Source organism: Oxyura jamaicensis, chromosome 4 (assembly GCF_011077185.1).
Source record: "Oxyura jamaicensis isolate SHBP4307 breed ruddy duck chromosome 4, BPBGC_Ojam_1.0, whole genome shotgun sequence".
In the NCBI taxonomy this organism is placed as follows: Eukaryota; Metazoa; Chordata; class Aves; order Anseriformes; family Anatidae; genus Oxyura; species Oxyura jamaicensis.
Window position 1 is genome coordinate 19,643,699 of NC_048896.1, and position 18,027 is coordinate 19,661,725.

General features: G+C 38.6%; 1 protein-coding gene across 8 annotated transcripts in view; it reads left to right on the forward strand.

The window, feature by feature from the left end:
* The window catches only part of TENM1 (teneurin transmembrane protein 1), an 895,307-nt gene that overhangs the window by 766,865 nt on the left and 110,415 nt on the right, over window positions 1-18,027 (forward strand). For all 8 annotated transcript variants that reach the window (XM_035325181.1, XM_035325182.1, XM_035325183.1 and 5 more), the window contains 3 exons: window positions 1,452-1,553; window positions 2,687-2,881; window positions 6,219-6,419. In XM_035325181.1, the coding sequence (XP_035181072.1) occupies window positions 1,452-1,553; window positions 2,687-2,881; window positions 6,219-6,419 (498 nt within the window). The remainder of the gene's footprint in view (window positions 1-1,451; window positions 1,554-2,686; window positions 2,882-6,218; window positions 6,420-18,027) is intronic.

Sequence of the window (18,027 nt, forward strand, 5' to 3'; positions counted from 1 at the left end):
GTACACATAGAACAAGAGAAGAGCTGATAATGAACAGCAATATGTAAAAGTTAATAATGAGCAGCATATCTGTGAAAAAACTTACTTCTGGGAAAAGAAAAAAAAAAAAAGGAAAAAAAAAAAGATTATTTGACCTTGAAACAAACATCCATGTCTAGGTTGTAAATATCTGATGAACAGATACATATCAAATGCCTGTTCTTTGGTATAAACTGATAGTCTGAAAGGAAATGAATGTTTTTAAGTATCAGTAGAGGTTTTCAAGAGGAACCAATCTGTATCTGTCCAAGTGCCCATAAATAAGATTAAAATAAACTTACTTTGGTTATTCAGATTAGTTGTAGGATAAGCTTATAACCCAGCCTTTGAAAAGTTTGAGTTTAAAAGTATATCAGATTTGATTAGATTAAATAGTCCAGTGGTATGCACTTCCCTGAGAAAAGTTTTTCCTCCGAAATCACTTGCCATGGACAAGGATCTGGGTTTTCTTTTTTTTCCACAAAATTTTTATTTTGGGCTGTTTCCCATCTTCTGATAGGCAAAGGTACTTGTACATGCATATTTGTGCTTATGCTCACAGAATAGGCTGCTTGGTTCCCACTGCTCATCAGCCCTGCTCCCACCCTGCAAAGAACCTGCTGTGGCATTTTCAGTCCTAGTGCTGCCATGGCATTGACCTACTCTGCATGGGAGCATCCTAGCATTGAATTTACTTCACATTTTTTTTACATAAAATCCATCTAAATCAGTGAATGCACTGAATTCCTGTAGAAGTTATGCATGTAGATTTAGAACAGCTAACAAATGTACAGACATGAGCTGGCCCCACAACATGTAAGGTTAAGTGGTTTGCTATCCAAAGCTGTACGATGAAACATGCAGAAGTTTAAGATCAGAATCAAAGATTATTTTTTTTTCCTTCAAATCTTGTTCTTAGGCCATTATTGCATTGAGTTTCATCACTTTATGAAAGTCTTTTTTTCATCTTATTTTACAGAAGTGGAAATCCTACCCTCCCCCAGAGAACTCAATTCACATGGTTCAAACAAATACCATGGGAGACAATTTACTCTATAAATAGGTTTCCAACAAATTGCTTCAACAATAAAAGAAAGTGTTTAAGGTGGACATTTCTCAGCAAATACTTTGGTTCTTGCAGTGCTTTTAATGGTGGTAAATTTTACATGAACACTTACTTTAAAAGCTTTCTGGTGTAATATAAACGATGCACTTGTTATCTCAAAGCTGTCAAGACAAAATCTAATATTTGTAAGCTGTTTGAACAGGAATTTTGTTTTATTCTCCCTACGAATGAATGGAAATTGGCCTTTTCCTACTTCCGCATCTATTTGTATGTTGAGATGTATCCTGCAGAGCGAGGTGAAGATGCCATTCATTTCAAATTCAACCAATTTGTGTTTTTCTTTGTGCACAACTCTCTAAATAAATAGAAGTTCTGGATGACTGCTCTACTAATTGCAATGGGAATGGAGAATGCATCTCAGGGCACTGCCACTGTTTCCCAGGATTCCTTGGTCCCGATTGTGCAAAAGGTAATCTGATATTGGCTAACCTAATGTACAGGACAGGGTTCATGATTATGGTGTGTGACTGCTGGGCTTACAAAGATTCAAAGTGATTAAAGGAGATTAAATTCCTTTTTCCAGACAGATGGCAGATACAGTACAAATGCAGGCATAGAAAGTTTTTTTATGCTGTACTTAGTTAAGATGCCTCAACCACTTCTCTCTCCCTGACTTTCAGAGTCAAGAGATTTCTCCATCCCTCTTTGCACCCATTCTGTGATTTTAAAATATTTTCAATAAGTGTCAGTTGAGTGTAGTGTTTACAGTTATTTAAATGTGACAATCCGTTTCACTTCAGGATACATCACATCTCAGTAAATGTCAGTAAAATGTAATTTAAATTGAAAAGAAAACTAAAGCAACTTAGAGACTAGCAAAAGCTAGAGAAATTAGAGACTAGACTTTTTTTTTTTTTTTCCCTAGAGAAAACTAGAGTTTTTCTAATGAAAACTAGTGTTTTTTCTAGAGAAGACTAGAGTTTTCCAGCATTTGGGGAAAAATCTTGCTTATAAAAATCTTGATTATAAGCGAGCTTATTTTTATTCGTATTATCCATCATCCACTGAGTATTATATATGGAGGTTCTCATTCTTTTCTGGTGTTTCCTCAGATTTTGGGTTGTCTATATTTTAAGACTGATTAGCTCAGAAATTGGTACTGGATTGTAATACTAAGCTTCTGCATCACTGGGTTAGATCAGTAACGGCTAAAACTTCAGTAGTGATAGGTCTGCTTAGAAAAAGAAAAGGGCAGTATCTTGCTTCAGGTCACAGGGAACAAATATTAATGTTACAGAAAATGATAAGCAGGCATCACTGTGCAAACTCTCTCCCAAGGTCCATCAAGGAGAGGAATTTTGTCTTCCAAGATGTCCCATTTCAGGTCAAAATTAAGGTATGTTAATAAAGCAGGCTGAGGACACTAGGATGCCTGTATTACTGTTGTACTATCTAGTTCAAAGATTTCAGCCTGTCACAACCTTCAAGTGAAGGACTGGGAGGGCTAGAGTGGAAAAGTGATTTTACAGAATGATAAATGCAATAAATGTTAATCTATGTAAGTATGTAAGTACATTAAAAAGGTCAATCTACCTTCTTCAGATTCCTGTCCAGTGCTCTGCAGTGGAAATGGAGAATATGAGAAAGGTCACTGTGTGTGTCGAAATGGGTGGAAAGGACCAGAGTGTGATGTTCCCGAAGAACAGTGTATTGATCCAACCTGCTTTGGCCATGGCACCTGTATCATGGGAGTCTGCATCTGTGTGCCTGGATACAAAGGAGAGATCTGTGAGGAAGGTTTGTGAAGGTTCCCTCTTTATGGCTGGGGGGGAGTTGATTTTAGCCTTTAATCTCCTAACCTTTATTAAGGTAGTTAAGAGCTCATATGGATGTGAGTAACTTACTGTGAAGCAATACTGCTTTTCAAGCACCTTTTAAAGCCTCATGGAAAGGAATGTTAAGATAGAAAATATTCGAAGATAAAGGTGTTCAGATCTCAGTGACAGTCAGTGGGAATTGATCACATAATTTCCAAGATTCACATTTTTATTCTAAAAGATTAGAAGTATTTAACATTGGCTAATAAGAATATCTGGTAACATCAGTAGGGCAGTACTTTGAAATGCTGAGTTTCTTGTGCAGTCCAGGAGGCTTTCAGTTTCCTCCCTCCGCTGAATCTCAATGGCAAGAACCGGGAGGAATTTTTTGCCTTTCAGCACACAGTGGCTTCTCAGTCCTCCAAGGAAAAATGTATCAGCATGCAACGATTCCCTTTCTGGGAGCAAGTTGTGAGACCATCCTGATTCTTCTCTGCTTTTCTTCTCTCAGACCACAGACACTTTTTTCAGGAGGGGAGCCTGGCATCACCAGGTTTGTGGTGCCAGAAACCTCAGTCATTTAAGTGTGCACCGTTAAAGACTCATTTAGTCAAAAGCTGAGGGTAAGACAGTCGAAAGATCATCTAAACAAAATAAGATCTAGGATTTCTCTGAAGTAATCAGCAGAGCATAATCATCTCTTCCCTTTCTTCATTCTGTTGCATCTTAGATTTTTCTGCGAAGAATGTACAGACTATATGAAGCCACGAGAGCAGCAAACAGTTTCAATTTAGCAGAGCATGCTGTGTAATTCTGTTGTCATATGTCATTTTTAGTGTGAGCCTATATTCAGGGTACTAAACCAGTGTCCTTTAAAGCTTGGCTAATAAAAAGTAGGAAATTACGAGAACAAGTAATTGTACTTCAGCTGCTTATAGTACCAATATGTCTCTGCCCTCATCTACAGAAAGAAACAGTTGTTATTTGGCTGCTAGCATTTCTGAGGTAGCTCATCAGATACGGCTTTCTTCCCCTGTGCATAGCCTCTGAAAGCAGAGCGGTTCTTCATGCTTGCCCTGATTTGAGGATATTTCAGTAGTCCCCTTAGCCTGAAGCTAGTGCCAGCATACTTTGTGCTTCGTGCTATATAGATTTTAGGTAATTCTGAGTAGCACACAAAGGAAGCTCTTATGTGGCCTGAATTCTCTAATCAGAAAAATGCCCAGGATGGATTTGATGGATTTGACATACCTGATATGTTTTTTAAAGGGAGGATCAAGAGAATGTTTCTTACATTCTCAGCTGTTGGTAGTTTCAGAAATGGACAAAACCAAATGAGAATAAGCAAGTAATATATAGATTTACGCACTGAGGCCATGATACTGAACAAGCCTGGAGCTGGTGACAAGCTGACTGCCATTTACAGTTACTTTGCTTGTTGGGATAATGTGGTCCTGCAAAATGGTTGGAAAAATAATTGAGATAAATGTACTCAGACAGCTATTGAAGCTAAGAGCATGAAAACATTGTTTTTTAAAAAGGTAGTGTTTAAACTTTAAAAAAAAATAAGTGGAATCATATAGAAATAGGGTGAATGAAACAAACCTATATAGGGGATTTTTATTGTAATAGGGTGTGCAATGACACGAATGCTCGGTTTACTGTATTGTGCAATGTAACTTGTACATTACTGGAAGTAATTCTGTCAGGGATTCAATTACATTATTGTGTATAAATATAAGTTTAATATTATCGCTATATTGTTAACACAGAAGACAGTAACAGATGCACTATCCAGGGAACACCAGTAGCTATAGGTATTTGCTGATACGGGCATCTTTGAATTCATCCTGTCAGATTATCATTAGTAAAAGAAGTGATGCTTTTTAACCTGTTCGTGGAGTCACTCCGTTTTCGAAGATCACCAAAATCAAGAGCTGACTTTCAGGATGAGAGGAAATTGCCAAGTATTTTTGTCCTGTGCTTAGCAAGATATACTTTGTCCAGAAACACTGATTCCTCTTTTTCAGAATTACATTGTGCTGTGCGCAAGCCTGGAAGGCTGAAAAAGGTACAAAATAAATCTTGAAATAAGATCTTGAACTGGTGTCACAGCAGCTCAAAGATAAAGCATCTCTTCTTCATTCTTAGGTCAAAAGGTGCTGTAAACTGGATGCTCTTAATCTCTAAGTCTGAAGTATTTAGTCTTCTGTTACTCAAACGGAGAACATCTCTTCGCTTGTGTAACACAGAACACTTAAGTTTACAATTTAAGTTTACAATTTAAGTTTAATTTAAGTTTACAGTTTAATTATTAACACAGTACTTGGGCTAATACTTAAAAAAAAAATCATACAAGAGCTTCCAAAATGCATTTTTAACATTAGTTTGAAGCACGATCTAACAGGCTTTTGGCTAATTGTTTTGCATGCTCAAACACCCCACAAATTCCTCTCGAGCTTTGCAGTCTTACTGAAGTACCCAAAGAAGGCAGGCTGTGTTCTCCTCAAAGTCTGTCTTGTTAAAGAAATGTTGGATCTTGATGAAGGAATATACAGATTATGCAGGACTAACCATCTGATTTAAATTCTTCTACAGAGCTCCTGAATTTTTCACTAAGAATAGTTTAATCCAAATTGAGAACAAATTTAGCTCTTCATCTGTTTGCAAATTGTTCATCAGTACGTTACAACTTTTATGAGTCTGTTCATTATCTGCAATTGCCCAGCACATACTTTTTATGAGTGAATGAGATTTCTTTACAGTGAGTATTCAGAGAGTCACAATTCAGGGCTTAGTGGATGACTTTTTTTTTCTTTTTTTTTTATTTTTTTTTTTGTATCAGACTCCCAGCAGTAGTGATAGTTTTGCAGAGAAACATGAAAGAATACATCTTTTCCCAGATGTGAATAAAACATAGAGCACAAATACCTGAATGGAAACACAATGCACAGTTGTAGAAATTTAATTGTTAATTGCTCCAGTTCTTTCCCAGCTCTGCTACTGAAACACGAACTTCCCTAAGATCAATAGACCTGTCCAGGGAATCTGCTTTTTAACAGACGATATCCAAGATAAGTAGAATCATATGATCTCCACCAGTCTATGCACTTGCTTTTTGTCTTGTTTTTAGCTTATAATTTTCAGAGATGTTAGCATGGACTATTTTTCCATGTGCATTTGTCAACATCATTTCAGTTGGAGTATTTGCACAAAAATCACCAAATTAATCTGAATCCCTGGTGCTGTATGTCACTAGGAAACCTCTGTAAGGGTGCAAATTTAATGCTCTAAACTGTGTATTCACTGCTTTCCAGAGGACTGCTTGGATCCAATGTGCTCGGGCCACGGTGTCTGTGTTCAAGGGGAATGCCACTGCTCCGCGGGCTGGGGAGGTGTGAACTGCGAGACGTCGCTGCCAGTCTGCCAGGAGCAGTGCTCAGGGCATGGCACCTTCCTCCTGGATGCAGGACTCTGCAGCTGTGAGCCACAGTGGACGGGTTCAGACTGCTCCACAGGTATGCTGGAGATTTTCCTTTTTCAATAAAGCGTATTAAAAGCTTAAGCTTTCTGTTTGGCTTGTGAAAGTAGTTACTATTGCTGTGCTGGTGTTAATTTGAAAAACAACACAGGGATGAAGCAGGGGTGCTATGGCATCTCACTCCCATTTCTTTGGAGATATACCTATGGGTTTGGCAGCAACTGGTTTTCTGTTGACAAGGATAAAATGGCTTTTACTTTGCAACAACAATGCTGACTGCCTGATGCCTGACAGCAAGAACAGTAGTCCTGCAAGTGTGCAAGTAGCTTCTAGCTTCGAATGGAGTTAAGCAGGATTCTCTTGTGAGATGCTGAGCATTTATCAGGATCATGCATTGAGGGAATCCACAATTCTGAGAGAGACTGGGAGGATATAAAAAAATCCAGTGACTCATGAGTAAGAAACCCCTGTCAAAAATATTTAAACAGGAATGGCCAACCATTCTCTCATGCTGAGATAAAAACTGTTCTTTCTTAGAGGACCATCAAAGTTTAATCCCACTGAATTTGATTAAGAGTTGAAATGGATTTTTTACGTGCTTTGTACATTTACATTTCGTTTTCTTGAAGTGAGTGCACTCAGGACATTTTACTCTGTAATGGAGTATATCATTACTAAAGTACATACTACCTTTTTTCTTCTGAAGCTCACAAAATGAGAATCTCAGATGATGAGTAACACATCCCAGTACAGAGTAGATCCAAGTGACAGATTTGTAGAATATTGTGAAATACAACTAGTGGTCCAAGTCAACAGTTTTCCTTAGAAATCATCATTCAAAGAAACACTTGTACCAGTATAAATTTCCCTTCAGATATTTAAAATCCATAATTATAATCACCTCATGACAACATTTTAAGCAACAAAATATTGACCTGCTGATAATTTTGAGTGTTTATTACAAAGACCCGGCATTCATTCCCTACTCCAAAATTAAAACCTGTAATTTCAGTCTGACACAGTTAGATATGGTACTTCTCTAATAAGAATTTACTTTGTACTGGCTTTCAGCAGAACCACACTTACTTGCATTTTTATCTTGTATTTTATTATTTGTTAAAAACATTCCCTAAAGGACCGTAGTACAGTAGTACTTCCATTGATGAAGCAAATAATTAGGAAAGGTGCTAGCAATTTACTAGTTGTTTTTCCCTCAAAAAAATATGGAAATTAATTCTGTTCTAGTATGAAGTTACTGTAGCTCAAAGAGAGCTGTTAAACTCCACCAGTTCTGTTGAGTCAGCTGTGTGAGGCAATTAGATACTAAGTAAGGGAACAAAGCTAAAATAAATAACTGCAGTAAAGAAGCTTTTATCTTGTGTGCTGGGATCACAGTTCTCATGTTTGTCTTACTTTCAAAAGTGTTTTGATGAAGTCCTTGAAGAAAAGTGACTTATTTTTCCTTACCTGCATCAACCAGTGGGGAAAATACCCCTCTGCACGCCTACTGTCTTCTGCGTTATCAGAGAAGGGGGATTTTGTCACCATGAGCAGGAATGTTGATGTCTGTCATACTATCTGTATTCATCCACTGATAAAGTTCATCAACTTCCTCACACAGTTTTGGTTTATTCCTTTTTTAGGTGTCCTATGGCAACTCACACAACAAGCCATCGAGCGGGCATGCTCACGTGGGGATCACAACCTACCAGGGCTTCCGGAGTCAGGATCCCCTGGGGAGCACAGAGCCCCCCTGGGGGACATGCAGCCACCCCTGCACCTCCACAGGCAGCCCTAGGGACTGTGGGGTGTCAGTCCAGGAGGTGCAGAGCAGGACGGCCTCGCATGGCCAGTTCAGACAGCCATTGCCATGTGCTCTCAAGGAGCTCCAGTCATGGTGTCCCCCCAGCAGAAAGTGTCCTCTGCATCTCCTGTGCCCACAGGAGCCAATGCAGCTGCCCAGACAGAGCTCCTGAGGGGACAGGTGGCCATCTAGGCCTCAGGTCTAGCCCGAGACTTCTGTAAGTTTCTGAGGGCAGCAGTGAGCACACCTGGAGGAGGTGCACCCAGGCACAAGAGGTGCTCAGCCTCGTGGCAGAGCTCCATGCAGAGGCGAGTTGGTTCAGTTGTGTCAGGGAACCTGAGAAGATGAGCTGGTGGAGTTGTACTCTGCCATCCCTGGGACAGAGTGTCAGCCAGTCACGACACACGACACAGAGGGTCCCCTGCCCTCTCGCCACCAGGCAGAAGGCAGTGACTGAAGAGTTGGTGGGAAATGGAGTCAGGTTTGTTCTCAGAGCAGCAGGCCTAACCCCTCCTGGCCTACCTCACTTTCCCGGGTGCCCTTATACAATAGCTATGTGGCTGTGGACAGTCAAACAGTGATGCAGATGATGATCTATCTGAGGCATCAAAAAAGTTTGGTCGGCTTAACCCTCACATCACAACCGCTTCTCTTGAGAAAAAAAAAAAAAAAAAAAAAAAGGTTACTGTCATCGTTACTGTCATCGTTGACTCTTCTGAGGGAAGCAGAGGGCCTGATATGCCGACCAGACCCACCTCGTATAGGAAATTTTGCTGTCTCCTTGGGACCCTGGTAAAAAATGTTACAAGAAAACTTCCTAGCCTGGTACTGCCCCCACATTCTTATCCATTATTGTTTTTTCATGTAGGCAATGATGAAGCTGGGACAAGAAGTCAGAGGGTGATCAAAAGAGACTTCAGGGCAAAATAATATAGTAGGATGGAAGACTGATAGTACAGTATTTTAATCTTGCCAGCACATCAGTATAGTCAACTTACTACTTACTGTCTGTGGGTCTTTGTTGCTTTATTTATAGACTGTCATCCAAAATGACGTTAATGAGTCATTTCCCTTTGAGGGAAATAGGCAGTTTGTTTCAGAAAGACAAAATCAAGCTTGTGAATACTGACTGCTCATTGTCAGGTGGAAGAGGAAAACTGGCAAACTGAAGGTGCATCATCAACTGAAGGAAAAACTCACCCTCTGTTCTCAGATCTGTGACAGATCTGATGCCTCTGACATCCTGTCCTGTATTCATATCTCTGGACTCTTCAGCCAAAGTAGGCCAGTTTCTGTCCTCCTTACTCCAGGACATTTGTCATAATTCCACTGAATCCATTTATACCGCAGAAGCAACCTAATTATGATCAGGAAAAGAATACTGGCAGTTCTTAGTCACAAAAACATTCATACTAAAATGATTATATGTAGATGGTATATATTTAGCATATCTATTTTAGGTTAAGCTCTCTAGCAAGATTGGTGGTAATTTTACAAAGGGTAAAAATGGATCAGCCTCTTCCCTCAGTATCTTGCAAAGCATAAAACCTCTTTAAAACTGAAGTGCTTTGAAAAATGCAAAATGTTGTAATTGTTGTAAATTGATATGTGCAGAGTAGAGTAATTTAAAAATCATTAGAAGTATGCATTTTTTAAAGTGAAGTGCTTCAAAAAGAAATGAAGGCATAATACAGAGTATTAATATAGTTCAAGACATCTCAAATTGATTTCAAAATTAAACATCAAAAACTGCAACTTGAAAAAATAATTAGGTAAAACCATTTCATCGCAATCAGAAAACTCTTCAGGTTTAGGAAATTGCAAGTTATGGGTGTCAGTCATTCTGATTTGCCAAGGACAAGGGTATTCACTACAAACAACTCACAGTAGTGAAAGTATTCTTGAAATTTCTTCCATATGTGATGTAACCTATCCTACGTTTTATGTAGACTGTTCTTTTCCATGTGGGCACTTTTCCTTTTATTTCTGACAAATCTTAAAAACTTTTAAATTATGCTATAACCATCCTCTGTTGTGTTCTGAAGAAATGATGGACTTACTTGGTTTCATCTAACTGTCCTCTTTCTTTAATTTGTGAAGAGCTTTGATTATTACTGCTCAGCTAATTAAAAGGATGATTGAAGTTTCTCCTGCTGTATGTTGTCTGACATTGTAGAAAGACTCTTCTTACTACTGTATATTTCATTTAAAACAAAAAAAAGCGATGTGTGACTAGTTTGATTTGTATCTCCTGTAGAGTTGCAAGAGTTTGCAAAAAGATGTCTGGTGAGCAAGATTTCTATTAAAAACTTAGTAGCTAGTGATTGGAACATCTAATATGTGTTACCGGAGAATTTAAAACATGAGAAATTTAAGGCAGTGAAGAAGCACTCCAATAAAAATTAATTCTCCTACATGTTGAAATCAGTCCAGTGGGAACCAGAAAGACCTGATGTAGTCATGTATTGATTTAAGAAATAGGATAAGTCAAGGGTATGAGAGATACAGTGAGGAAGTCTGGGTTGTTTTTCAACTGATTGCTGCTTATTTTGCAGATATGCCAGAAATAATGGCTCTTCCCTTTCCTTTTCCTTCTTGAAAATTAAGATCCTTAATCTATTGCTGTCTGCACCTTGTACAGCAATTATTGGAAATATTCTTCATTCAAATGTAAACATAATTTACTTAAATCAGGTTTGTGAATCCTGGTCTGTCCACAGGCAGGTATTATTTATTCCCCTGGGTGGCATCCCCAGACCTAAGTCTGGATTCTCCTGTCCCAAGAGCTTTTCCTTTATCCAGGAGTAAGGTATGTGAACAGTTGTGGCAACAATATGGCTCTGTCTGTCTTCCTTTTTAGGTAGTTGGCAGAGCTTTTCCTCTCTCATCTATATAGGGAGTTCATTGTGTGCAGGAAATTTCAGCCTCAGTATGTTTTGTGCTAGACCTAATCCAGTAGATCTGTTGTGAGGGTAACACTGATTAGGAACTATAGACAACAACTTTGTAAGGATCTTGTGGACTGTGAAACTAGAGAGATTGAAACAAGGCTGTATGATCTAAGTTAGGTGTTCATCTAGTAGGAAAACATGGAAAATATGTGGGATTTTAGTAGCAGTTCAAGTGCCAAAGTGCTTTAAGCACATCCAGATTGAGGTAAACTGAGCAAAGGGTTTAATAATCTAAATTCGGATTTAGACACTTGAAGTTGTAGTTAGTTGCCTGCATCCTTTATCACCTACATGGTAGTCCATCTAATACAAAAATCTATTTTGTAGTAAAACAACTGACAGGATACCATATGGGAAGGGCTCATGAGAACACTCTATGCAAGAAAATATCAAGATGGAGATTATGAATATGAAAGAATCATGCTCCAGAAAAAAACTTTTATAAAGCAGGGAATTTGTGGGAAGCTTCTGCTGGTGCTGTAGATGCTATAGCGGAGGGAAAATAAAAAGGCCTAGATGGACAAGAGAGCACTAATCTCTTAAAAAATCTTCAACTTTTGATTTGCTAAGCTAAGTCCAGTGATTAAACTCTAACAAGTTACCCATGCCACTAGTGTTGAAAGAAAGGAGCTCATAGCAGGAGACAGCTTCTCTTCCTCACAGCTGGAAAAGCACAGATGGGATTTACTAGAGCGAGAGCACAAAAACGCACTAGGAAAGCTAGAGTTTTTGTCCTTTAGTGAATTTCAGAACGTTTATTATGCAAACTGTGTTGCATAGGTCCCTGAAAAGCAGATATTTAAAATGTTTTTTATTGTCATGGTAAGAGTTCTACAAAAATAGATGCTGCATTTCAATACACTTATCCAGCAGTCTTTCTGTAAGCTTAACTTACCTTTGAAAATAAGAAATTGCTATTGATAAAAGTCAAAATCATGGAAACCTTCTTTTCTTCTGCATATTGCATTTTTAAACTTTTTGATTGTGTAGATTGTTGCAAGGTTAATACATGTAGACATCTAAGGAATTCCTGGTCTCTGCCATCTTTAAGCAAGGATTTTTGCTTAAATGTTTATGCTCAAGTAACACTTTTTAAATAAAATTAGGCTTGCTGTAATTATGCAAGACCCTTTTAGGGCTGATAGAGCAAAAACTCCTTGTGTATTGCAGTATACCTTCAGGCACATTGCTCTTCAGTTTAGGAAGCTCAGGCCATTTTACAAACAGATCATTAAAATGTTATCTGTGACCTTGTGATCCCAAATCATTTTCTGATGGACTGTAGAAAGCAGACTGTTCACAGGACACATTTTATTTTCAGTTCCATCCCTGGTCACCCATGCTCCTCACTGCCAAACAGTCGGGCTGTGTGCCTGGCAGCTGCGCTGAGCAAGGAGCAGCAGTGGAGGGGCTGCTTCCCTTAGAGCTCCCCATGCCTGGGGGTGACGGGGCTGCCTCAGCAAAGCTGTGTTTGCATGGGCAAGGAGGAAAGGGGGAGAAGTGATGAGTTAGTGAAAAATATGTGCAGCACAGAGGGGAGAGCTAAATAATGAAGGCCACTCTTTCAAGGCCACTCTTTCACTTCTTAAAATCTACAGAGCACTACGGCAATTGTGCCAAGGATGCTGAGTAGGACGACAGCTCTCCCTTAAAATCCAGGGTTGCGCACACAGCGTGCTGCTTCTCCCTGGTGCCAGAAAAATGCAAGTCATGAGCTGCATCTTCGCTTTAGCAGCAACGAAGCAGAACAGCAGCTGCCAGATGCATGTTGCTATTTCTGTTTGTGCTGCTGACACAGAGGAAGTTACGGAAGTTGCTGGGAGCTGCTTCATCTCTGTACTCATCTTCGCAAACACGGCAATGAATGTAGAATTGTCTCCTCTTTGCCCATGTACGCAGGGTTCACAGTAAGTTTTCAAGCACTGTATGACTTGTGCTAATTGAGGCTGCGTTCCCAGCTTCTCCTGGAAGGACTTGGTACACTTGGCTGTTGAATATGCCCAAGAAACTCTTCATTTGTGCTAAAAAGAGAGGAGGCAATTCCAGCCTCTTCAGCTGATTTTTATTTGTGATTGTGAAACTGAGGTGCTGCTCAGAAGCTGGTAATGGCCTTTGATTTCTCCTCTTAATCTTTTACTGTGGTACAAATTGTTTGTTGGGAACACAATATTCCTAAGGCTTATTTTACTCAATCTATTATTTCTGTCTGTTGATAAAATCTGGCTCTTCACTGAAAAAAAAAAAAAAAAAAGTTGTAAAAATGAATGCATGTCCTTTTGAAAACACGCATCCTGACATGTTGATTTCAGTTCTGCTAATCGTTGTCCCGTTTCCTCATAGGGCCAGCTCTGTGTCTGCTTTGGTCAACAAGGGCATCTGTGCTGCTTTTGGGCTGCCATTGCTTTTACACAGGTGTATTAGGATAGATGTTCCTGCAATATATTGAGAAATAGGATCAGTGCCCAACTTTTCAGTGTTTGAAACCTTTTGGAGGTATTATAAGTAAAATATATCTTCATTACTGAAGTCAGCAGATACATCTACCATACAGAACACATGGCCCGGGTGAGGCAAGCACTCACTGGGGCAATTTTTGTGAGTTGACTCATATTCAAAGCTCAGCCTGTAAGCCAGTGAATTAAAGATGGTGCCTTCTCTTTGCAAACAGTGCTTAAATAAATCATTACTACTTCACTGAATATTACTAATCACATTTACTAATTAAATAATTGTGAAAACTTTATGCCATGAACAGAGCCATATTTTGTGTTAATACTTTTGTGTATCATGAAAGACCTGGTGCTTGTATAAAGATGTACCCTGATCCACGCAGGCAATCTTATGAACCTTTGCTGAAAATAGCTGTCGCAAAATCTGTGTTTTCATTTGGTGCTGTACTAGTTCAGGCTGTGCCTGTGAAGAAGCTGTATTAAATGTACCTACTGAGCCATCTCTTTGCTCATTTCCTTTTTCCCTTCAAAACCATTTGGTTGCTCTCCATATTACTCATCATTATCATATATTGCCTTGTGACCACTGTGCTTCTTGTCAGTCCATCACTTACTCTACAGGTTTCCCATTTCCCTATACAACTGCTTTATAGCCCAAGGAACTGGGGATTGCATTTTCCTCTGTGAGTGGACACAAAGGCAAAGCTTTCATAGTCTTCATCTCATTCATTATTGCTCAGGATAGATTGTTCTGGACTGCTTTTTCTTACTAGTCTCCTGATCAAATAAAATATCAGACAAGGTGACGTTGCGAGGCATTTCCTTTTGTGGTTCTCAGTATGTTGCAAAGGATCTCAGAGCTTATTAGTCAGAGTATAATTCTCCAGTGATGACTGTAATTTCACTGCTTTACAACATGTACAAGTTGAAGTCAAATAGTGGAGACAAATTATAAAACAGGACAAAAATTGACAAGGAAACATTTACTTGGGAAACAGGGTATTAAAAAAAAGGTACGCTGGTCAGAGTACTGTGTGGTTCACCTCACCCTTCTGTCAGTCTAATCTGCCTTGCTATTAGGTTGCACTTCTCTTCATTTATTTTAAACATTTCCCACAAAGGTCTTATCTGACCTGCCAACCTGTATCATCTCTAAGGAGGAGACAGGTTCTGCAGCTCAAGTCCCCTGTGTGTCAAGCACAGCGTAATTGTATTCTGCTTTACACCAATACTATGGCTGGGTAAACAGAGATATACCCAGTGGCAAATGAGTAATTCTTTTCAGTGGTATCAATTTGCAGAGCTTTGGCTCCCTGAAATGAAATATCTGTTAGTGTGTTTACCATTACCAGTCCAGATTCATAAGACTGTATTGATTAGATTTTTGCACTGTAAAAATACCATTTTTAACCACAGTGAAATCGATAAAGGGTGAGGTTTTTTATATATACAAATTGGATTTGGATCAGGAAGAAAATATTCTTCATCAGATGAAAAATAAAGCTGAAAGAAAGAAGTGTGATAAAAGATCCAAGAAAGGGAAAAAGTTTTTCTGCCGTTTCCCCCCTGCCTCTGCTGTATCTGCCTCTTGGACCTTTCTATCTGCTGACTGATTACTTTTCACAGAAGTAAATTTTCAAGCACATTGAGGATCCCCAGTGCAGAAAAGATACTTTCAGAATAGGTGTAATATCAGAAGTTACATTACGGGGCTTTTTAAAATCAAATTACATTCATATATTTGGAGGTACACAATAATGTTAATGGCAGCATTCATACTCAAAGCCAGAATCGCTATTTATAGGGTACTTAATGCATTAGACCCAAGTTCAGTGAGATGATGGTAGGATTATTTCCAGAAAGCAATTAAAACCAGCACTAGATTGATGGCAAAACATCCTGAGTAACAAACAGCAAGTGTATGGCATTTTAATTCCAGTGGTTTAATTTTATATGTTGTGGGCTGTGCTAAGAAGATAAGAAAGGGAGTTGGATATCTGCGAAGCAACATGCCAGAAAGGTTCGCTGCATAAAGCTTACAGTAAAAAGGTTTAAAATGAAACAATGTGTGGATAAGTTTAACCTTTGGTAGAAATATGTGATCATTGGGTGTTAATGTGTTAATAAAACTACTGGCAAGATACATTTTTGCTGTTTTGAACTTGATCTGGATTTTCCATAGAAAATTATTTCAGATACAGATGTCGCAAGTTGGGTAAGGTGAATCTGAATCTTTGTGCCTTTTACTGGGATGGGCGCATGTCCAACTTAGTCCAAGAGCAGAATCCTTCGAAATGGTTGTGAAAATGCTTTTGGAGGTGTGTGTAAAAATAAATTCCATGCAATAGTTTTAGTGTTCATATAATTAATATGTTGCTTTGAAGTCATTCAAGTAAAATAAATCCAAAATGCACAAATTTCTGGGATATTATGAGATGACCTTTAATATTTAATTCCATTATCAGATGTAAGCATATGATCCATGGAGAAAAGGACAAGAAGTATTGCAGCAAAAAAGTGAAATTTAGATAGAGAAAGTATTTGTCAGGGCAGTCTGGTGAGGGTATGGATTACTCGGTGCTGCTGTAGGTCCTCTGTTGCTGGGAGCTTTTTAAGGGATGCCAGTTATGACTGAATTTGGAAAACAGATGGTCTAGAGATTATCACACGAAGTCCTTTGCAGCACTATCATCTTTAAATTTGCATTAAAATAGGTAAACTGTGCTGCATGCATAGATACAATTCGGGACTGTGCGTGTTAGTTTAGTATTCTGACAGTAGAGGCTTTATTTTTTGTTACAAACAGTTGTCCATCATTCAGTGATGACCTGTCATGCTGATTTTTTTCGATTATACCAAATTTCACACGAATTCCTGTGAAGTGTTGATCGACAGAACATGTAGCAGAAGTTGCTCAGGAATGCACGTTTGCTGCCTCCTGCATGCAGAAACCCCATTTCTGTTCGCTGGAGGAAGCACCTTCTGTGCCATAAAAATAGCGTGGTTTTTTATCACAGGTTTGTAAAACTTGGTATCCACATTAAACCTCTGTACTGCACTCCGCCAGGTAACCAGTGGGGACAGCTTTCCATTAGGTTTCACTGGAAAAAAATAGCTTGAGTGCTTCTGAAACTTTCAAAACTTGAAATCTGGGGACTTTTTTATCGTGTAAAAATTTATATTAATAAAGTCAGTTGCTGAAAATGAAAGCTGGAACAGAGTTGTCTCCAGGACACGGTGGGAAAGTAATTTAAAAAGCTCAGGAACATTGTTGAAATTATCATGCAAGCTTATTAAATGCAATGTATATTTAAATTGAAAAAACTTTCTTTATTAGGTCTGGATAGGTGATTTTTGCTGTTTCCAGCAGTCAAGCTTATTGGGTGAAATTCATGTTAAATTAATTTCTAATCTTTATGGAAATCCACTTATTAAAAAATTGATAGCAAGGTTATGAATATGATACTTAAGGGTTTAGACAGGACTCACCACTGAATGTGAAAAAAAAAGTAAAATGAAAGTGTTTTCATATTATTCAACACTTTTGTTTGCATATATTTTTGTATTGATAGCATGATTTTCTGAGTTATTCCTGAAACGTGTTGAATTAACATTAAAATCTTCCCTTATCATTGCAAATTATAAAATATTTAGCTTTAATTTCCCATTTCATATCACATAAGTAGAAACTTATTATAAAACACATTTAAAAGAACTCATTGTTGACTTACATAATTAAAATGATGAGTGTGGAGTGAATTTTTAATGCCTTTTCGATTAGCTCAGGAATGATCAACATATTTGTCTCATTCTCAAGAATATGTACAAATAATGCTTCACAGCTCACATCTGCCTTCTTCCAAGAAAATTAATGAACATTCAGAATTAGGGACATGTCAGTAAAGATTCCAGACTGCTTGAGTTGAACATTTTTTAAGTGTCTTATTCATTAATTGGTTTAAGTCTGAGAAATATGAATTTTAGATTTGGTAAAGACTATATTTCATGAAAGTCTGTAAGAAACTGCAGGGGTCGGCTGAGGCCAGCTCCCAGCAATTTGCCAGCACGTTGCTCACAGTCAATCTGCACAGCTGAGGTTTATTTAAATGAGGAAATTAACTTTCCAGCTCTACACTTAGAGAACCTGGGTTTGATTGCCAAGTGTACAGGTACAAAAACTGAAACATGGCCCTTAATTAGTGTGAATTAGGGCGACTCTGTTGGTTTCATGGGAGCAGAGAAAATTCACAGCTACGGTAGAGCTGGTCTCCAGGCCACAGAGCAGCCTCCAGCCCTCTGCAAGCGCTCAAGATCTGCCTGGAGCTCAGGCAGGCATCGGGCAGGAGTATGTCCCACTAACTGTGCTAAAGAGCTTGAGAGAAGAGAGGAGGCTTTTACACAAGTCCACAAACCTGACCACTAGTTGAGGACTTGCGAATT